The 16,055-nt window shown below is 35.9% G+C and overlaps 1 protein-coding gene across 3 annotated transcripts in view; it reads left to right on the plus strand.

The window, feature by feature from the left end:
* The window catches only part of ATG4C (autophagy related 4C cysteine peptidase), a 79,080-nt gene that overhangs the window by 10,896 nt on the left and 52,129 nt on the right, over positions 1–16,055 (plus strand). For all 3 annotated transcript variants that reach the window (XM_082687858.1, XM_082687859.1, XM_082687857.1), the window contains exon 2: positions 12,849–12,986. In XM_082687858.1, the coding sequence (XP_082543984.1) occupies positions 12,911–12,986 (76 nt within the window). In that variant the 5' untranslated portion in view covers positions 12,849–12,910. The remainder of the gene's footprint in view (positions 1–12,848; positions 12,987–16,055) is intronic.

Here is a 16,055-nt window from a genome sequence, read left to right on the forward strand (position 1 = left end):
GGTTATCTGACATAATTAAAATTTATTTCTCAAGCTAGAGTAAATATTATGTGCTTCTTAGAGATAAGATCAGGGAAATCAAGGAATGCTTAAAACAACCCAGATATCATTAATACCTCTCACTATAATTTTAAGTAAGTGATTGAAGTCACTTAAACTATTTATATCCCATATAGATGGTTATGATGACAACTTTATAATCTGTGAATGTGTAGTACTCCATGCGGCACAAATGGAGGTTTTTTGTTTGTTTAAGATTTTATTTCTCTTGACATAGACAGAGCACAAGCAGGAGGAGTGGGAGAGGGAGAAGCAGGCTCCCCGCTGAGCAGGGAACTCCATGAGGGGCTCGATCCCAGACTCTGGTATCATGACCTGAGCTGAAGGCAGGTGCTTAACTGACTGACCCACCAAAGCACCCCTCTAATGGAGGTTTTGATTGTAGGACCTTGATACAAGTCACATGTGAAGGTAAACGAATGCTCAGTACTTAGTTTCTTTTTTTATTTAAGAGAATAAAGCACAAGTAGTACATATTGAGTTATCATTGTAAAGAAGCTCTGTATTGATTTAGTGTTTTTAACTGGAGGGTATATTCCTGAGGAGTTTTAAGAATGTTTAGAAGCTGTATTCTTGAGGCAAAACTATCTCATTAGTCCCTTATTAATCTTTTTGCTATAAGCTCTTTTATCCCTCTTTTAAAAGTCAGTTTCTGAATATGCGAGCCCTGCCCTTATTATGTTGCTGTTCCTTTGCTCAACTTTTTAACTCTTACTGCCATGTACTTTGCCTAACCCATAGCTCTGAAAGAGGACAATTCAAATAAATATTACCAGCATTCTCCCTTTCTTTATATTTTTGACTTTTTAAAAGAGATAAACATGCTGGGTTTACAAACAACATTTTTAGACAGCACGTTCAGTGTATGAAGATGGAAGACTGGCAAATGTAGGAAAAGAGGGAAAAAGAAATGGATACAGTAATTGATGTTTCTGCAGACAAAGAACTGAGATGGAGAGAAATAAGAGAGCAGAGATGACCGACCAACATATTGAGAGACATTCAAGGTCAGACAAGGGATTAATATTTGTTACTAAAAATGCAAGCAGGTAGAAAAGGTTACAGTAGATGAAAACTTAGAATGGACCTCACACTTCATTTTATTTGATGGTATAGCTAAAAGCACATAAAAATTTTTAAATCAATACCTATATTTCATCTTGCTGCAGAATACCATTTGGGGAAGATGCCCAAGCATACGCAAATCCTGTAAAGTCTGCAGTGTTTTTGTCGGTTGTACTATGTGACTGAGATATATTCTGTAGAGTCAGTCCCTAAAGTTCTGTCAGGAGCTTTTTCTTGGCTTTAAATTCTCAGTGGATAAAATATTCTTCTAACTATTGCCATAAGGGAGAGGCTGATTACCTTCATCTGCCCTTCAAGGACATTGATTTGAGTACCCTTAACATTTATCAGTTTATAATTTATTGACTGTCTTAATGCATGGTTATGGTTAGAAAAGTGACTCTCTAAAAATGACATCTGGGTCTCAATCAACGATTTTCATATCAAATGTAGCTCTGCTTTCCAAAAGAACTCTGCTCAATGTTCACTCTGCTTTTCACATCATTAAAATAGTAAAATTTAGGAATAAACCTCATCTGGTAGCTTTATGTTTACTAAGATAAAATACAGTAGAGATTTCTCCTCTTTATTGCTATTTTTTAATTAAAATGGATTTGTCAGAAGGCAAGCAGTGAACAGAAATATGGGAATGGTGGATGGTTAAGATTTATTGTAGTATCATTAATAAAGAAAGTCTACTTGAAAAAGTTACTAATTTCTCTAAGGTTTAGGAAATAACCATAAATCCCTTCTTAAAAAAAAGAAAAAGAAAAAACCATACCCCCCCCTTTTAACCATAAATCCCTTCTTTTTTTTTTTTTTTTTTTAAGATTTTTATTTATTTATTTGACAGAGAGAGATCACAAGTAGGCAGAGAGGCAGGCAGAGAGAGAGAGAGAGGAGGAAGCAGGCTCCCTGCTGAGCAGAGAGCCCGATGCGGGACTCGATCCCAGGACCCTGAGATCACGACCTGAGCCGAAGGCAGCGGCTTAACCACTGAGCCACCCAGGCGCCCCATAAATCCCTTCTTAAAAGTGTTTGGAGGGGCACCTGGGTGGCTCAGTCAGTTAAGCATTTGCCTTCAGCTCAGGTCATGATCCTGGGGTCCTGAGTTAGAGTCCAGCATCGGATTCCCTGCTCAATAGGGAGTCTGCTTCTCCCTCTGCCTGCCTCTCTCTCTCTCTCTGTCAAATGAATAAATACACTCTTAAAAAACTGTTTGGAATTTGCGAAGAATGTTACTTTGATGGTTTTCTAGATTAAGGTTCTGACATTATATAAACTAAACAAGAATTCTGGCATGTCAGTTTGATCACTGGAGCAGTGAAACCAGGTATTTCAGGTAACAAAAGAGATAAATATACTAAGTAATGGGTAAATCATCACTTCATTTTATACCTGATAGAATGAATTTTAATTCATTTTTAATTTTTTAAAAATCAAGAAAGCTTTTGGAAAGGGAATTTCTGGGTGAGGATGGTTTAGACTTTTTAATGGTATTACTATTAAAGTGCATTGTGGTTTTGTTTGTGTTTTTTTGCTAATTTGTAGTTAAACTAAAAGTAGTTTGTCTTGCCTTTCCTTGGCTTATTTCACACAAGTATAAAAAACATTTTAATAGACTGAATGGACTCAATTATTAATTTATTCCTTTTCCTCTTTCCAAGTCTTACTACTATTTCAAGGAGGAAAAAAAAAAAAAAAGAATTAACTAGGGATATCCTCCCAGTCATTTTATTCAGCCAGAGCTACCCTAGGGAATTGCATTGAGGAAGTTACGTTTTCTATATGACTAAATAGCTGAATCTGATGTCGTTAAGAACCGGAAGAATAAAATTGTTTATCTTAAAAAGGAAAAAGCACTGGCTCAGCATTTTATTTTTCTTAGAAGCTGCTTAGGATTTTGTAATAGAATGTGTTCTCTGTAGGTTTCTTAGTCAAGCGGTTTTCGGCACATTTGTAATTTCCTGTATTATTTTTAATCTGAGCAATTTATTTTTGAATATTATTTTAATGTAAACATTAAATGTAAACAATTTAAATAAATAGAAGTACAAAAATAAATAAAAGATGACATTTCATCTCTTAGTTTCACTTTTAACATGGACTTCAAGACATTGTTTTTGCATATTTGTGTGTGTGTGTGTGTGTGTGCAGTTCTCTATACATATATAGTATATACACATATAGATATGTAAATTGTATTCATGCTATTCTCTCTTCCTTTTCCTCACCTTCTATAAAGTTAGTAAACTTTTATTTTTTATTATTTAATTAACTTCTTTATAAAAATATTTTATTTATTCATTTGAGACAGCAAGTTAGAGCATGAGCAGGGGGAGAGGCAGGGCGAGAAGGAGAAGCTGACTCCCCTTTGGGCCCAGGACCCAGAGATCATGACCTGAGCCAAAGGCAGATGCTTAACCATCTGAGCCACCCAGGTGCCCCTAAACATTACTTTTTTAGAGCAGTTTTGGATACATAGCAAGATGGAGCAGACAGAGTTCCTATATCCCTCCTGTCCCACAAAATGGAGAACTTTGCCCACTATCAGCATCCTGTACCAGAGTGGTACATTTGTTACCACTGAACCTACATTGACATATCATTATCACTCCAGGTCTGTGGTTTATATTAGGGTTGACTTTTGGTGTAAATTAATGTATGATGACATGTATCTACAACTGTAGTACTACAGAGTATAGTTTTATTGCCTAAAAATCCTCTGTGTTCTTCCTGCTCATTCTTTGCCCCTACTGCCCCATCCCTCAAAAACACTGATCTTTTTGCTATTTCCATAGTTTTGCCTTTTCCACAATATCATTCTGTTGGAATCATACAGTTTGATTAAGATTGGCTTCTTTCACTTTGTAATACACACTTAGTTTTCCTTAATACCTTTTTATGGCTTGATAACTCCCTTCCTGTAAGTGCTTGAGTTAGTCTGTTGTCTGGATGTATTATAGTTTATTTATTCATTCACCTACTGAAGGACATCTTAGTTTCTTCCAAAGTTTTGGTAATTATGAATAAAACTGCTATAAACATCTGTGTGCAGGTTTTTGTGTGGATTGTTTTTATTTCATTTGCATAAATACCAAGGACCACAATTGCTGAATCATATGCTTAAGAGTATGTTTAGTTTTGTGAGAAGCTGCTGTACTGTCTTCCAAAGTAGCTGTAACATCTTGCATTCCTATCAGCAATGAATGAGAGTACTTATTGCTTGACATCCTTGCTGGCATTTGGTATTATCAGTGTTCTCGATTTTGCCCATTTTAATAGGTATGTAGTGCTATCTCATTGTTTTAATTTGATTTCCTTGATAGCATATGTGGAACATATTTTCATATGCTTATTTGCCCATCTTTATATCTTTTTTGGTGAGCGGAATCTGTTAAGGTCTTTGGTCCGTTTTAAAATTAGGTGGTTCATTTTCTTATTGTTGAGTTTTAAATGTTCTTTGTGTATTTTGAATAGCAGTGCTTTGGCAGATATGTCTTTTGCAAATATTTTCTCCCAGTCTGTGGCTTGTCATTGACATTGTCTCTTTCCATTTTCTTGACATTGTCTCTTACAGAGAAGTTTTTAATTTTAATGAAGTGCAGCTTACCAGTTGTTTCTTTCAGGAATTGTGCTTTTGGTGCTATATCTAAAAAGTTACTGCCATGCTACAGGTCATTTAGGTTTTCTTTAATGTTATCTTCTAGGACTTTTATAGTTTTGTGTTCTACATTTAGTTCTATGATTTTGAGTTAATTTCTGTGAAGGGTGTACGATCTATTCTATCTCCTTTTTCTTTATGTGTATATCCAGTTGTTCCATTTATTGAACAGGCTGTCTTTGCTCTGTTGTATTGCCTTTGTTCCTTTGTCAAAGACCAGTTGACTATATTTATGTGTATCTATTACTGGCCTCTCTATTCTGTTCTGTCAATCTCTTTGTCTGCTCTTTTGCCAGTATCAATAATGTCTTTGTCTGATTTTGGTATTAGGGTAATGCTGACCTCATGGAATGAGTTAGGAAGTATTTTCTCTGCTTTTATCTTTTGGGAGACATTGTAGAGAATTGGTATAATTTCTTCCTTAAATGTTTTGTAGAATTAAGCAGTGAAACCATCTGAACCCAATGCTTTCTTTTTCTTAATCTTTTTGGAAGTTTATTAATTATTGATTTGATTTCTTTAATAGATATAGGTCTATTTAAATTGTCTATTTCTTATGTGAGTTTTTGGCAAACGGTCTTTTGAGGAATTGCTTCCTTTCATCTAAATTACCAAATTTGCTCACATAGAATTATTCATAATACTCCCATATTGTCCTTTTAATGTCCATGGGATCTGTGGTGATGGCTCCTGTTTTATTTCTGATGTTAGTCATTTGTACATTCTCTTTTTCTTTGCCTGGCTAGAGACTTATAGATTTCATTGATCTTTTCAAAGTACCAGCTTTGGTTTTGTTGATTTTCTCTACTGATTTCTTTCTTCCTGCCTTAATTTTTGTTACTTCCCCCCCTCCCTTTTTTTCTGGCTTACTTTATATTTAATTTGTTCTTTTTCATGTTCCCTAAGGTGGAAGCTTAAATTATCGATTTTAGATCTTTCTACTTTTCGAATATATGTATTCAATGCTATTAATTTCCCTGTAAATTTTAAGAGAATTTTCTGCATCTCACAAATTTTAAATTATATTCATTTTTATTTTCATTCAGTTAAAAACTTTTCTGAATTTCTCTTGAGATTTCTTATTTGGCCCTGTGTTATTTGAAGTATTTTATTTAATTTCCAAGTATTTGGAAAATTTCCAGCTAACTTTATGTTACTGATTTCTTGGTAATTCCATTTCAGTGGGAATAATATTATATGATTTCTATTCATAACATAAATGACAAATTTAAAAAATTTTGTCAAGAGGTGTTTTATGGCCCAGAATCTTGTCCATCTTGGTGAATATTCCATGTGAACTTGAGAATAATGTGTAATCTGTTTCTGTTGAGTGAAGTAGTTTGTCAGTTGTGTCTAGTTAATTGATGGTGCTATTCAATTTAACACTGTCTTTACTGATTTTCTGCATGCTGGCCCTGTATTTCTTTCTGTTAGAGGGGTATTAAAGTCTCCAACCTTAATAGAGGAATTATCTATTTCTTCTCATAGTTTTAGCAAGTATGTTGATGTTCCCCAGGTATCTTTTTATGGTAATAAATATAGATCTATGTCATAATATGTGCATACCATAGTTTTGTCATCAGCAGATACTTGTGTCTATTAGCACACCTGTGCTAGGTGTAAGGATACAGGAGTAAACAAGACATATTCTCTGTACTCATGGACTTTATTATTTGAGAAATTATTATGTAAAATACTTGTTTCTTCAGGCTCACCAATTTCATCTCTTACGATGATGAAAAAATATGAAATTCCTTTAATGTGCATTATTTAGATTTAGTAAGTTTGAAAATATTTTCCCATTTTTATTTGTCTTTTTCTTTTAGAGTGCCCAGATTTTTTTTTTTCTATTTGATTGTTTTTTCCCTAATTGATTTATAGGAGCTCTTCATATATTAGAGACTTTCAATTCAGTTTTGGGGGAGTCAAAAGTTACACATGGATTTTCACTAAACAGGGGTCAGCATCCCAAACCCTGCATGTGTATTATTCAAGGGTCAACTGTGTATAAATTATTAAACTAGCAACAGCTTAACTAGTTTGACATTATGATAATAATTTTATTATTCTCATCTACCCTATGTACAATGGCAATAAAGTATTCTTATAGCATAGTCAACGATATGTTACAAAACATTTTTAATGTTTCATGTTTGGGGGTATTGTTATTTGGAGTAAATAGTCAATAAAGCAGGAATTTTGAGGAAAAATAATAAAGGTATAACCTAACAATTTATTCTACTCCAAGTTCCTTGAGGTTTGAAAAATTTTCTAATTTCAGAATCTGTCACAGCATCTTACCTTGTCTAGCTATTTATTATTTGTTTAGGAGCCATTGTCTAAGGTACAAACTTTTCCCATACAAAATATCTTTGTCTTTATGTTCCTCCCACCCACTTTAACAGATCATTTTTACATTCTTTTTAAGGACTGTCCAGGGTATTCCTGGTAACCAGTGCTGCAAGCTTTTTGAACCAAAGTCTTCCCCATGACCTACTTTCTTTCTGACTTAGAAAGAAAATACATGTGTGTATATTCTCTTATTTTAAATATTTTGAATTTAGAAGACTTGTGGTTGGTGGCTCCCCCCCGCCCAAAGAAGATGTATTTATTTATTTGAGAGAGAGAGAGCAAGCAAGGGGAGAGAGAGGTAAAGGGAGTGGGAGAAACAGAATGTCAAGCAGACTCTCCTCTGAGCGCAGAGCCCCATGTGGGACTCAATCCTTTGACCTTGAGATTATGACCTGAGCTGAAACTGAGAGTCAGATGCTCAACCAATTGAGCCACCCTAGCGCCCTGGTTGGTGGCTTTTTAACAATAAAAATTTTAAATTCTAGGGGCACCTGGGTGGCTCAGTGGGTTAAAGCCTCTGCCTTCTGCTCAGATCATGGTCTCAGGTTCTGGGATTGAGCCCCGCTTCGGGCTCTCTGCTCAGCGGGGAGCCTGCTTCCTCCTCTCTTTCTGTCTGCCTCTCTGACTATTTGTAATCTCTATCAAATAAATAAATAAAATCTTAAAAAAAATTTTAAATTCTAAAAATTACATCTGTTCTTTGTATAACATTTGGAAAAGGTGGGCAATAGTGGTATAAAAATAACCTCACACAATTTTACATCCAGAGAAACTTGTCATTTTTTAAATTTCTTTCTAACTCTTTCCCTGCTACTTCTACAGCTAGAATTATGATGCATAATGTTTTAGATTCTCTAGTGTTTCCCCATTATCACAAACTTTTGGAGACTTTGTTTATTTATTTACTTATTTATTTTTGATGAATTATTTTTTAAAAAGATTTTATTAATTTGAGAGAGAGAAAGAGCAAGTGCAAGCAAGAGGAAGGGAGAGAAGCAAGAGGGAGAGAAGGAAGCACACTCCCCTTTGAGCAGGGAGCTTGATGCAGGGCTCGATCCAGGGACTCAGAGATCATGACCTGAGCCAAAGGGAGATGCTTAACTGACTGAGCCACCCAGGTGCTCTGGTGACATTTTTTAAAAAAACATTTATTTATTGGGCCATCTGGGTGACTCAGTCCCACATTGGGCTCCTCACTCAGCAGGGAGCCTGTTCTCCCTCTGCCCATCACTCCCCCAACTTGTGCTTTCTCTCTCTGACAATTAAATCTTTAAAATAACCCATTTATTTATTAGAGCAAGGGAGTGAGAGCACACAGCAGGAGAAGAAGCAGAGTGAGGAGGGGAGAGAGAGAATCTCAAGCAGACTCTCTTCTGACCATGGAGCCCAGTGCAGGGCTCGATCTAATGATTCCAAGATCAAGACCTGAGCTGAAATCAAGAGTGAGACACTTAACCAACTGAGCCACCCAGACACCCCTCTGGAGACATTTTTAATGGATATATAATCAGTCGTGTCGATGCACATTTTATAAACCTTTCTCCTTACTTTTCCAAATTTTGTTAAATTATGCAATTTTCTGAAGGAAGATTTTTCTTTTTCTTTTTTTAAAAAAATGTTTAATTTATTTATTTGCCAGAGAGAGAATGGGAGAGCACAAGTGGAGAGAGCTGAAGGCAGACGCTTAATTGACTGAGCCACTCAGGCACCCCTGGAAGAAATTTTCTTTCCTTTTCTAGGTGTCAGTGAAAAAATTTCCGATTGATAGACTTTTACACCTTGTTAGAGCACTACTAGTGATATACCTTATTAATTTATCTATTCACTGCTTCATTTAATAAACATATTTTAAGAACTAATCCATGCCAGGCAGAACTCAAGAACATGCAAAAAGTTGACCACTTAGTGTGTAAGAGGTAAGAAGTAATGATAATACAGTATGATGAATGCCATGATAGAGGAGGACATAGAATCCTATGGGAGTTAATAGCAGGACATCTGTTTTAATTTGAGGTATGGAGGTGGCTAGAAATCTTTTAAGTCTGACCAGAGGAGGTGAAACTTAAGCTGGGTCTTAGGGACTCATGATAATAAGGTAGTCAAAATTGAGGGTGAGCAGGGAGGGCTTTTAGGTGGAGGGAACAGCACATGCAAAGACATGGAAGCATTTCCAGTTTAGGAAGCTTTAATATTCATATTAAAAATGGCTTCAGTAGCCTAGTATTATATAATTTTTCCCTAGAAATGAACTTTGTTTGTAATGAAAACCTTAGTTCTGTGGAAAAAATTAATAAGTCAGGTTTATGTACACTTCTTTTAATTACCAAGTGTAATACCATTTTGTGATTAAATTTGCTTCAAATTTTTAAAAAATGGCTTCAGTGAATGGTGCATATGAGGGAGTGGCAAGAGTGGAAGCTACATAAAAGGGCAGATGTAATTTCTTAAAGGGCCTTGGATATTCTCAAGGCTGAGGTGTAAACATAAGGCAAAGTCATTGAGGAACATGTTTGTAGCTCTGATTCTCATTTATACATCAGAATTTCTCAAATTAATAGTTTTCACTCAGACCTCATCTTTAAGCTCCAGATCTATAAATTCAACTGCCTCGTTGGCCTCTCTAGAATATATCAAGAAGGTAAGCTCCATGAGAGTAAGTATTCCACTGCTTTTGTCCTAAGCTCTATCTGCATTGCCTTGAAGAGTGCCTGGCAATAATTTCTTGAATAATTAAATAAATGGATGATTCTATAATATATCTCTCAGATATATCTCAAACTACATATAAATTAAATTCATGATCTTCTGCCTCTAACCTGACCCTCTTCTGACGCTTCCTATTTCAATGGTTGGCACCTTTTATTTAGTTTCATAAGCCAGGAATATGGGTGTATCTCTGGCAAAACTGCCTTTCTTGCCTTCCATATTCATTTAATTACCAGGACATTGAATTTTTGACACATTTCCTTATATGTCTAATTCTCTCCCTCTCTGTTGCTCCCTTTGAAGCTATTATCATCTCTCTTCTAGTCCTGTACAGTACTAGTAAGCTCTAATGTACTTTTGTCCTTTTCAATCTATTCTTTGTGCTACTCTGGGAGCCAAAGCCACTGAATCAGATTCTAATATTCCTGTTTGAAACCAATTGTTCCTAGGATAAAAAAAATTCTTAGCATTGTGTACAAGAATATGTGTGCTTTGGCCCGTGTCACAACTCAAGCCCCCTTTTTGGATTTATTGTGCTCTAAAATTTATTGACTTTAAAATTTTTCCAACAGACCATGCTTTCTCCTGCCTCAACTCTTCTGTATAATTAGTAGCTTTTAGTACATACTATAAAATGGAATGTCTATTGTTAGAGAATTAAATGTATCTATACTTTTCAGTAGATATTTATAACCCTAAAAGGGCAATGTTCTATGCAGCATTCTTTTTTTTTTTTTTTTTCTGTGCAGCATTCTTTTCTTGAAAAGTAAACTATCTGAATTATTGCAAATAAGCACAAGCATTTTAAGGTATAATTTGTTCCTCTTTCAGATTATATCGCACATCTCAACTTTCCCACAAGTCAGTTATAAAACAAATATCCGTGAGCTACATTTATTCTTATTTTAAAGTAAAAAAAACTTAAGTTGTAGATTTAAACCATTCTATTTTTTTTAAAGATTTATTTGTTTATGAGAGAGATGGGGTGTGTGAGCTGGGTTGGGGGGAAGGAAAGGAGGGACAGAAGGAGAGGGAAAGAGATCATCTTTCAGCAGACTCTGCTAAGCTCAAAGCCCCATGTGGGGCTTGATTTCAGGATCTGGAGATCATGGCTTCAGCTGAAATCAAGAGTCCCATGCCTATGGAGAGGATGTGGAGAAAGGGGAACCATCCTACACTGTTGGTGGGAATGTAAGCCGGTGCAGCCACTCTGGAAAAAAACATGGAGGTTCCTCAAAAAGTTGAAAATAGAGCTACCCTATGACCCAGCAATCGCACTACTGGGTATTTACCCTAAAGATACAAATGTAGTGATCCGAAGGGGCATGTGCATGCGAATGTTTATAGCAGCGATGTCCACAATAGCCAAACTGTGAAAAAACCAAGATGTCCATCAACACATGAATGGATAAAGAAAATGTATATACACAAAATGGAATACTATGCAGCCATCAAAAGAAATGAAATCTCGCCATTTGCAACAGCGTGGATGGAACTAGAGGGTATTATGCTGAGCGAAATAAGTCAATCAGAGAAAGACATTTGATCTGATTAGAGGAATTTGAGAGGCATGGTGGGGATTGGGGGGGTAGGAAAGGAATAAATGAAACAAGATGGGATTGGGAGGGAGACAAACCATAAGAGACACTTAATCTCACAAAACAAACTGAGGGTTGCTGGGGGGTGGGGGAACTAGGGATAGGGTGGTTGAGTTATGGACATTAGGGAGGGTGTGTGGTATGGTGAATTTTGTGAAGTGTGCAAACCTGGCGATTCACAGACCTGTACCCCTGGGGCTAATAATAAATTATATGTTAATAAAAATAATTAAAAAAAAGTCCCATGCCTAACTTACTGCGCTACCCATGTGCCCCTACGCCATTCTGTTTTTAGTAGCGTTTAAAAGATGCTGCAGTATTGGGGCTCCTAGGTGGCTCAGTGGGTTAAAGCCTCTGCCTTTGGCTCAGGTCGTGAACTTGGGGTCCTGGGATCGAGCCCCACATCGGGCTCTCTGCTCAGCAGGGAGCCTGCTTCCTCCTCTCTCTGCCTCCCTCTCTGCCTACTTGTGATCTCTGTCAAATGAATTTTTTAAAAAATGCAGTATTGACTGCATTTAGGGAGGAAATGCCTTAAAAAACAAAACTTTAGGTTTTATATGAAAGTAGTGACTTAATCAGTTTTAAGTGGAGTCCTCCGTTCTGAAGATAGTTGTCATTTATTTTTTTAAACAATTATTTATTTATTTTTATGAGAAAGAAAAAGAGCACAAGTAGGGGGAGTGGCAGAGGGAGAGGGAGAAGCAGACTCTCCTCTGGGCAGGGGCCCCATGTAGAATTTGATCCCAGGACTGCAGAACTACAACCTTGGCGGAAGGCAGATGCTCAACCAACTGAGCCACCCAGGTGCCTGACAGTTGTTATTTCTTGAGAGACTTAAAACCAACTTCCGTCATTACAAATAAAACAAATCTTGAATAGTCTCACAAGCACCAAAGCAGAGTTATTTCACTAAACTAACATATTGTTCTTAATTGTGAGTACTTGGAAGAGGTTATTGTTTGGTTTTGTATGGTAATTTTTATTGTGTATTTGGTATTTGATGTTTTTTGTAATTAAAGTGCTTATAGAATATTATATATATATATATTTTTAAAGATTTTATTTATTTATTTGACAGACAGAGATCACAAGTAGGCAGAGAGGCAGGCAGAGAGAGAGGGAGGAAGCAGGCTCCCCACTGAGCAGAGAGCCTGATGCTGGGCTCCATCCCAGGACCCTGAGATCACGACCGGAGCTGAAGGCAGAGGCTTTAACCCACTGAGCCACCCAGGCGCCCCTGTTTATAGAATATATTATATCCTGTTATGTAAAATAAGAAATTGGTTTGCTCATTTGCAGTTCAAATTGTATTCAAATTGTATTAATCATATATAAAACTTAAGCAGTAATATACCATATAATATATACTCATGACTTATTTTTCTTTAATTTTTTTCTTTTAGCACTAAAGATAACTTTACAGAAGAATGCAATCAAGTGATGGCTTTTTCTTTAGAATTTGAATATGGAGGCCACAGGAACAGATGAAGTTGACAAGCTAAAAACTAAATTTATATCTGCTTGGAACAACATGAAATATAGTAAGTATCATTCGAAAATTGTATAAATCTAAAGAAATATTTGAGGACGTGTATCGTTTGCCTTATTAAGTCACTCACAATTGCTTAAGTTTCTCTTGAATGAATATAAACATTGAATTTGGAAAACTATGGACACTGATTTTTTAAAAATTGAGATACGATTTACATACTAAAACATTTACCCTTTTATGATTCAGCAGTTTTTAATATATTTTAAGATTGTGCAACCATCATCACTATCTAATTCCAGAACATTTTTTCACCCCCAAAAGCAATCCTGAACCCATTAGCAGCTCCCTACTTCTCTCCAGGCCCTGGGGACCACCAGTCTACTTTTTGTCTCTATGGGTTTGGGTATTGTGGACATTTTTTTTTTTTAAGATTTTATTTATTTATTTATTTGTCAGAAAGAGAGAGAGAGAAAGCACACAAGCAGGCAGAGAGGCAGGCAGAGGCGGAGAGAGAGGCAGGCTCCCCACTGAGCAAGGAGCCCGATGCGGAACTCGATCCCAGGACCCTGGGATCATGACCTGAGCCGAAGGCAGGGGCTTAACCCACCGAGCCACCCAGGCGTTCCAATGTGGACATTTCATATAAATGGAATCACACAACTTGTGGCCTTTTGTGTCTGGCTCCTTTCATTTAGCATAGTGTTTTTGAAATCCATCCATATTGTAGCATGTATGTATCACTACTTCATTCCTTGTGACTGAATAATATTTCATTGTATGGCCATACCACATTTTCTTAATCACTTACTAGTTGATGGACATTTTGGTTGTTTTTGACTTCTTGGCTAATATGAATAGTGCTGCTGTGAACATGGTATATGAATTTTTGTGTGAATATATCATTTCGGTTCTCTTGGGTATATACTTAGGAGTAGAATGGCTAGATCATATGTTAACTCTAAGTGTAATTGAGGAACTACCAAGCTGTTTCTCAAAGTGGCTGCACCATTTTATATTCCCATCAGCAGTGTTCGAAGTTCTGAATTTCTCTGCATCCCAACCAACACTTTCTATTGTCCATCCTTTTTTAAATTAAGTCTTTTATTTATTTAAGTAATCTCTAAATCCAGAGTGAGGCTCAAACTCACAAACTGGAGATCAGGAGTTGACTGAGCCCGCCAGCTGCCCCATATTGTCCACGTTTTTAAAAAATTTTTTTAAAGATTTATTTTAGAGAGAGCATGAGTGGTAGGGGCAGGGGGCGAGGGAGAGAGAATCTCCAGCAGACTCTGTGCTGAGCACAGAGCCTGCATACAGGGCTTGATTTCACAACCCCGAGATTGTGTCCCCAAGCAAAACCAAGAATAGGATGCTCAACTGACTGAGACACCTAGGGTCCCTGTTCATCTTTCTTATTAAAGTAATTCCAGTGGGTGTGAAGTGTCTCACGGAGTTTGATTTGTATTTCCTTGACGAATAATGACATTAAGCATCTTTCCATATTCTTATTGGCTATTTTAATAATTCTTTGGAAAATGTTTATTTAAATCCTTTGTGCTTTTTTAATTGGGTTATGTCTTTTTATTGTTGAGTTATAAGTGTTCTTTGTATATTTTAGATACAAATCCCTTAGCAAATAAATGTATGGTTTGTAAATATTTCTTCACATTTTGGGGTTATCTTTTCACTTATTTGATAGTGTTCACTGAAGCACAAAACTTTCAAATTTTGATGAAATCAATTTATATATTTTTTTCCTTTGGTTGTTTGTGCTTTTGGTATATTTAAGAAACTTTTGCTTAAATCAGGCTCATGAAGATTTGTACCTATGTTTTTTTTTAAAGAATTTTATTATTTTAGGGGAACCTGGGTGGCTCAGTGGGTTAAAGCCTCTGCCTTTGGCTCAGGTCATGATCCTGAGTCCTGGGATCAAGCCCTGCATTGGGCGCTCTGCTCAGTGGGAAGCCTGCTTCCCCCTCTCTCTGCCTGCCTCTCTGCCTACTTGTGATCTCTATCAAATAAATAAATAAAATCTAAAAAAAAAAAAAAAGATTTTTTATTATTTTAGCTCTTACATTTAGGTCTGTGTTCCATTTTGAGTTAATTTTTGCTTGTGATGTGAGTTATAAGTCGAATTCATTTTTATATGTGGCTATTGAGTTTTCCCAGCCCCATTTTTTGAAAAGACTGTTCTTTCTTCTTTGAATGATCTTGATACCCTTTTCTGAAATCAGTTGAACATAGATGTAGAGATTTATTTCTGGACTTGCAATTCAGTTCTGTTTATCTACACATCTGTCCATGTGCCAGTACTACACTTCTTGATTACCTTAGCTTTTTGTAAAATTTAAAACTGGGAAGTGTGATTCCTCTAACTTTGTTCTTCTTTTCCAAGGTTGTTTTGGCTATTCTTAGATCCCTTGCATTTCTATATGAATTTCTTGATCATCTTATCAATTTCTATAAGAAATCCATCTGGGATTTTGATATAGATTTTATATGGAATCTGTAGATCCACTTGCAGAGTATTGTCATCTTAAAAGAGTATTGCCATATTAAGTCTTCCAATCCATGGATATGGGATATCTTTGCTTATATTTAGGCTTATATTTTTTTCAGTGACATTTTGTGGTTTTCTACATATAACTTTTGCACTTTTTGGTTAAAGTTATTCCTAAGTATTTTATTCTTTTTGATGGTATTTTAAAATGAATTGTTTTCTTAATTTTATTTTAGTATGTTTATTGCTGGTATATAGAAATACAGTTGTTTTTTTATAATCTGATCCTGTTTCTTGTAAGCTTGGTGTTCTACTTCATTACCTCCAACAGTTTTTTGTGTATTCCTTAGCATTTTCTGAATGTAGGATCATGTTCCTCTGCAAATAGAGGTTTATGCTCTTTTTTAAGCCATTTAATCTGGTGAACAGGTTGTGTGATGAAGATTTCATTTGTAAGTTGAAAATTGTCATATAGCTACTTGGTAGTAGTTCAGGTAACTAAGTGTTCTAGATAGCTTCAAGTTATGAAGTAGTATTCTTTATTTGATTTTATTGATGAAAATCATTCTAAAATGTTTTATGTATTTTCCTTGCTTAGAGTTTGTGTAATATGGGTGG

This window comes from Mustela nivalis (assembly GCF_964662115.1).
Source record: "Mustela nivalis genome assembly, chromosome: 10".
In the NCBI taxonomy this organism is placed as follows: Eukaryota; Metazoa; Chordata; class Mammalia; order Carnivora; family Mustelidae; genus Mustela; species Mustela nivalis.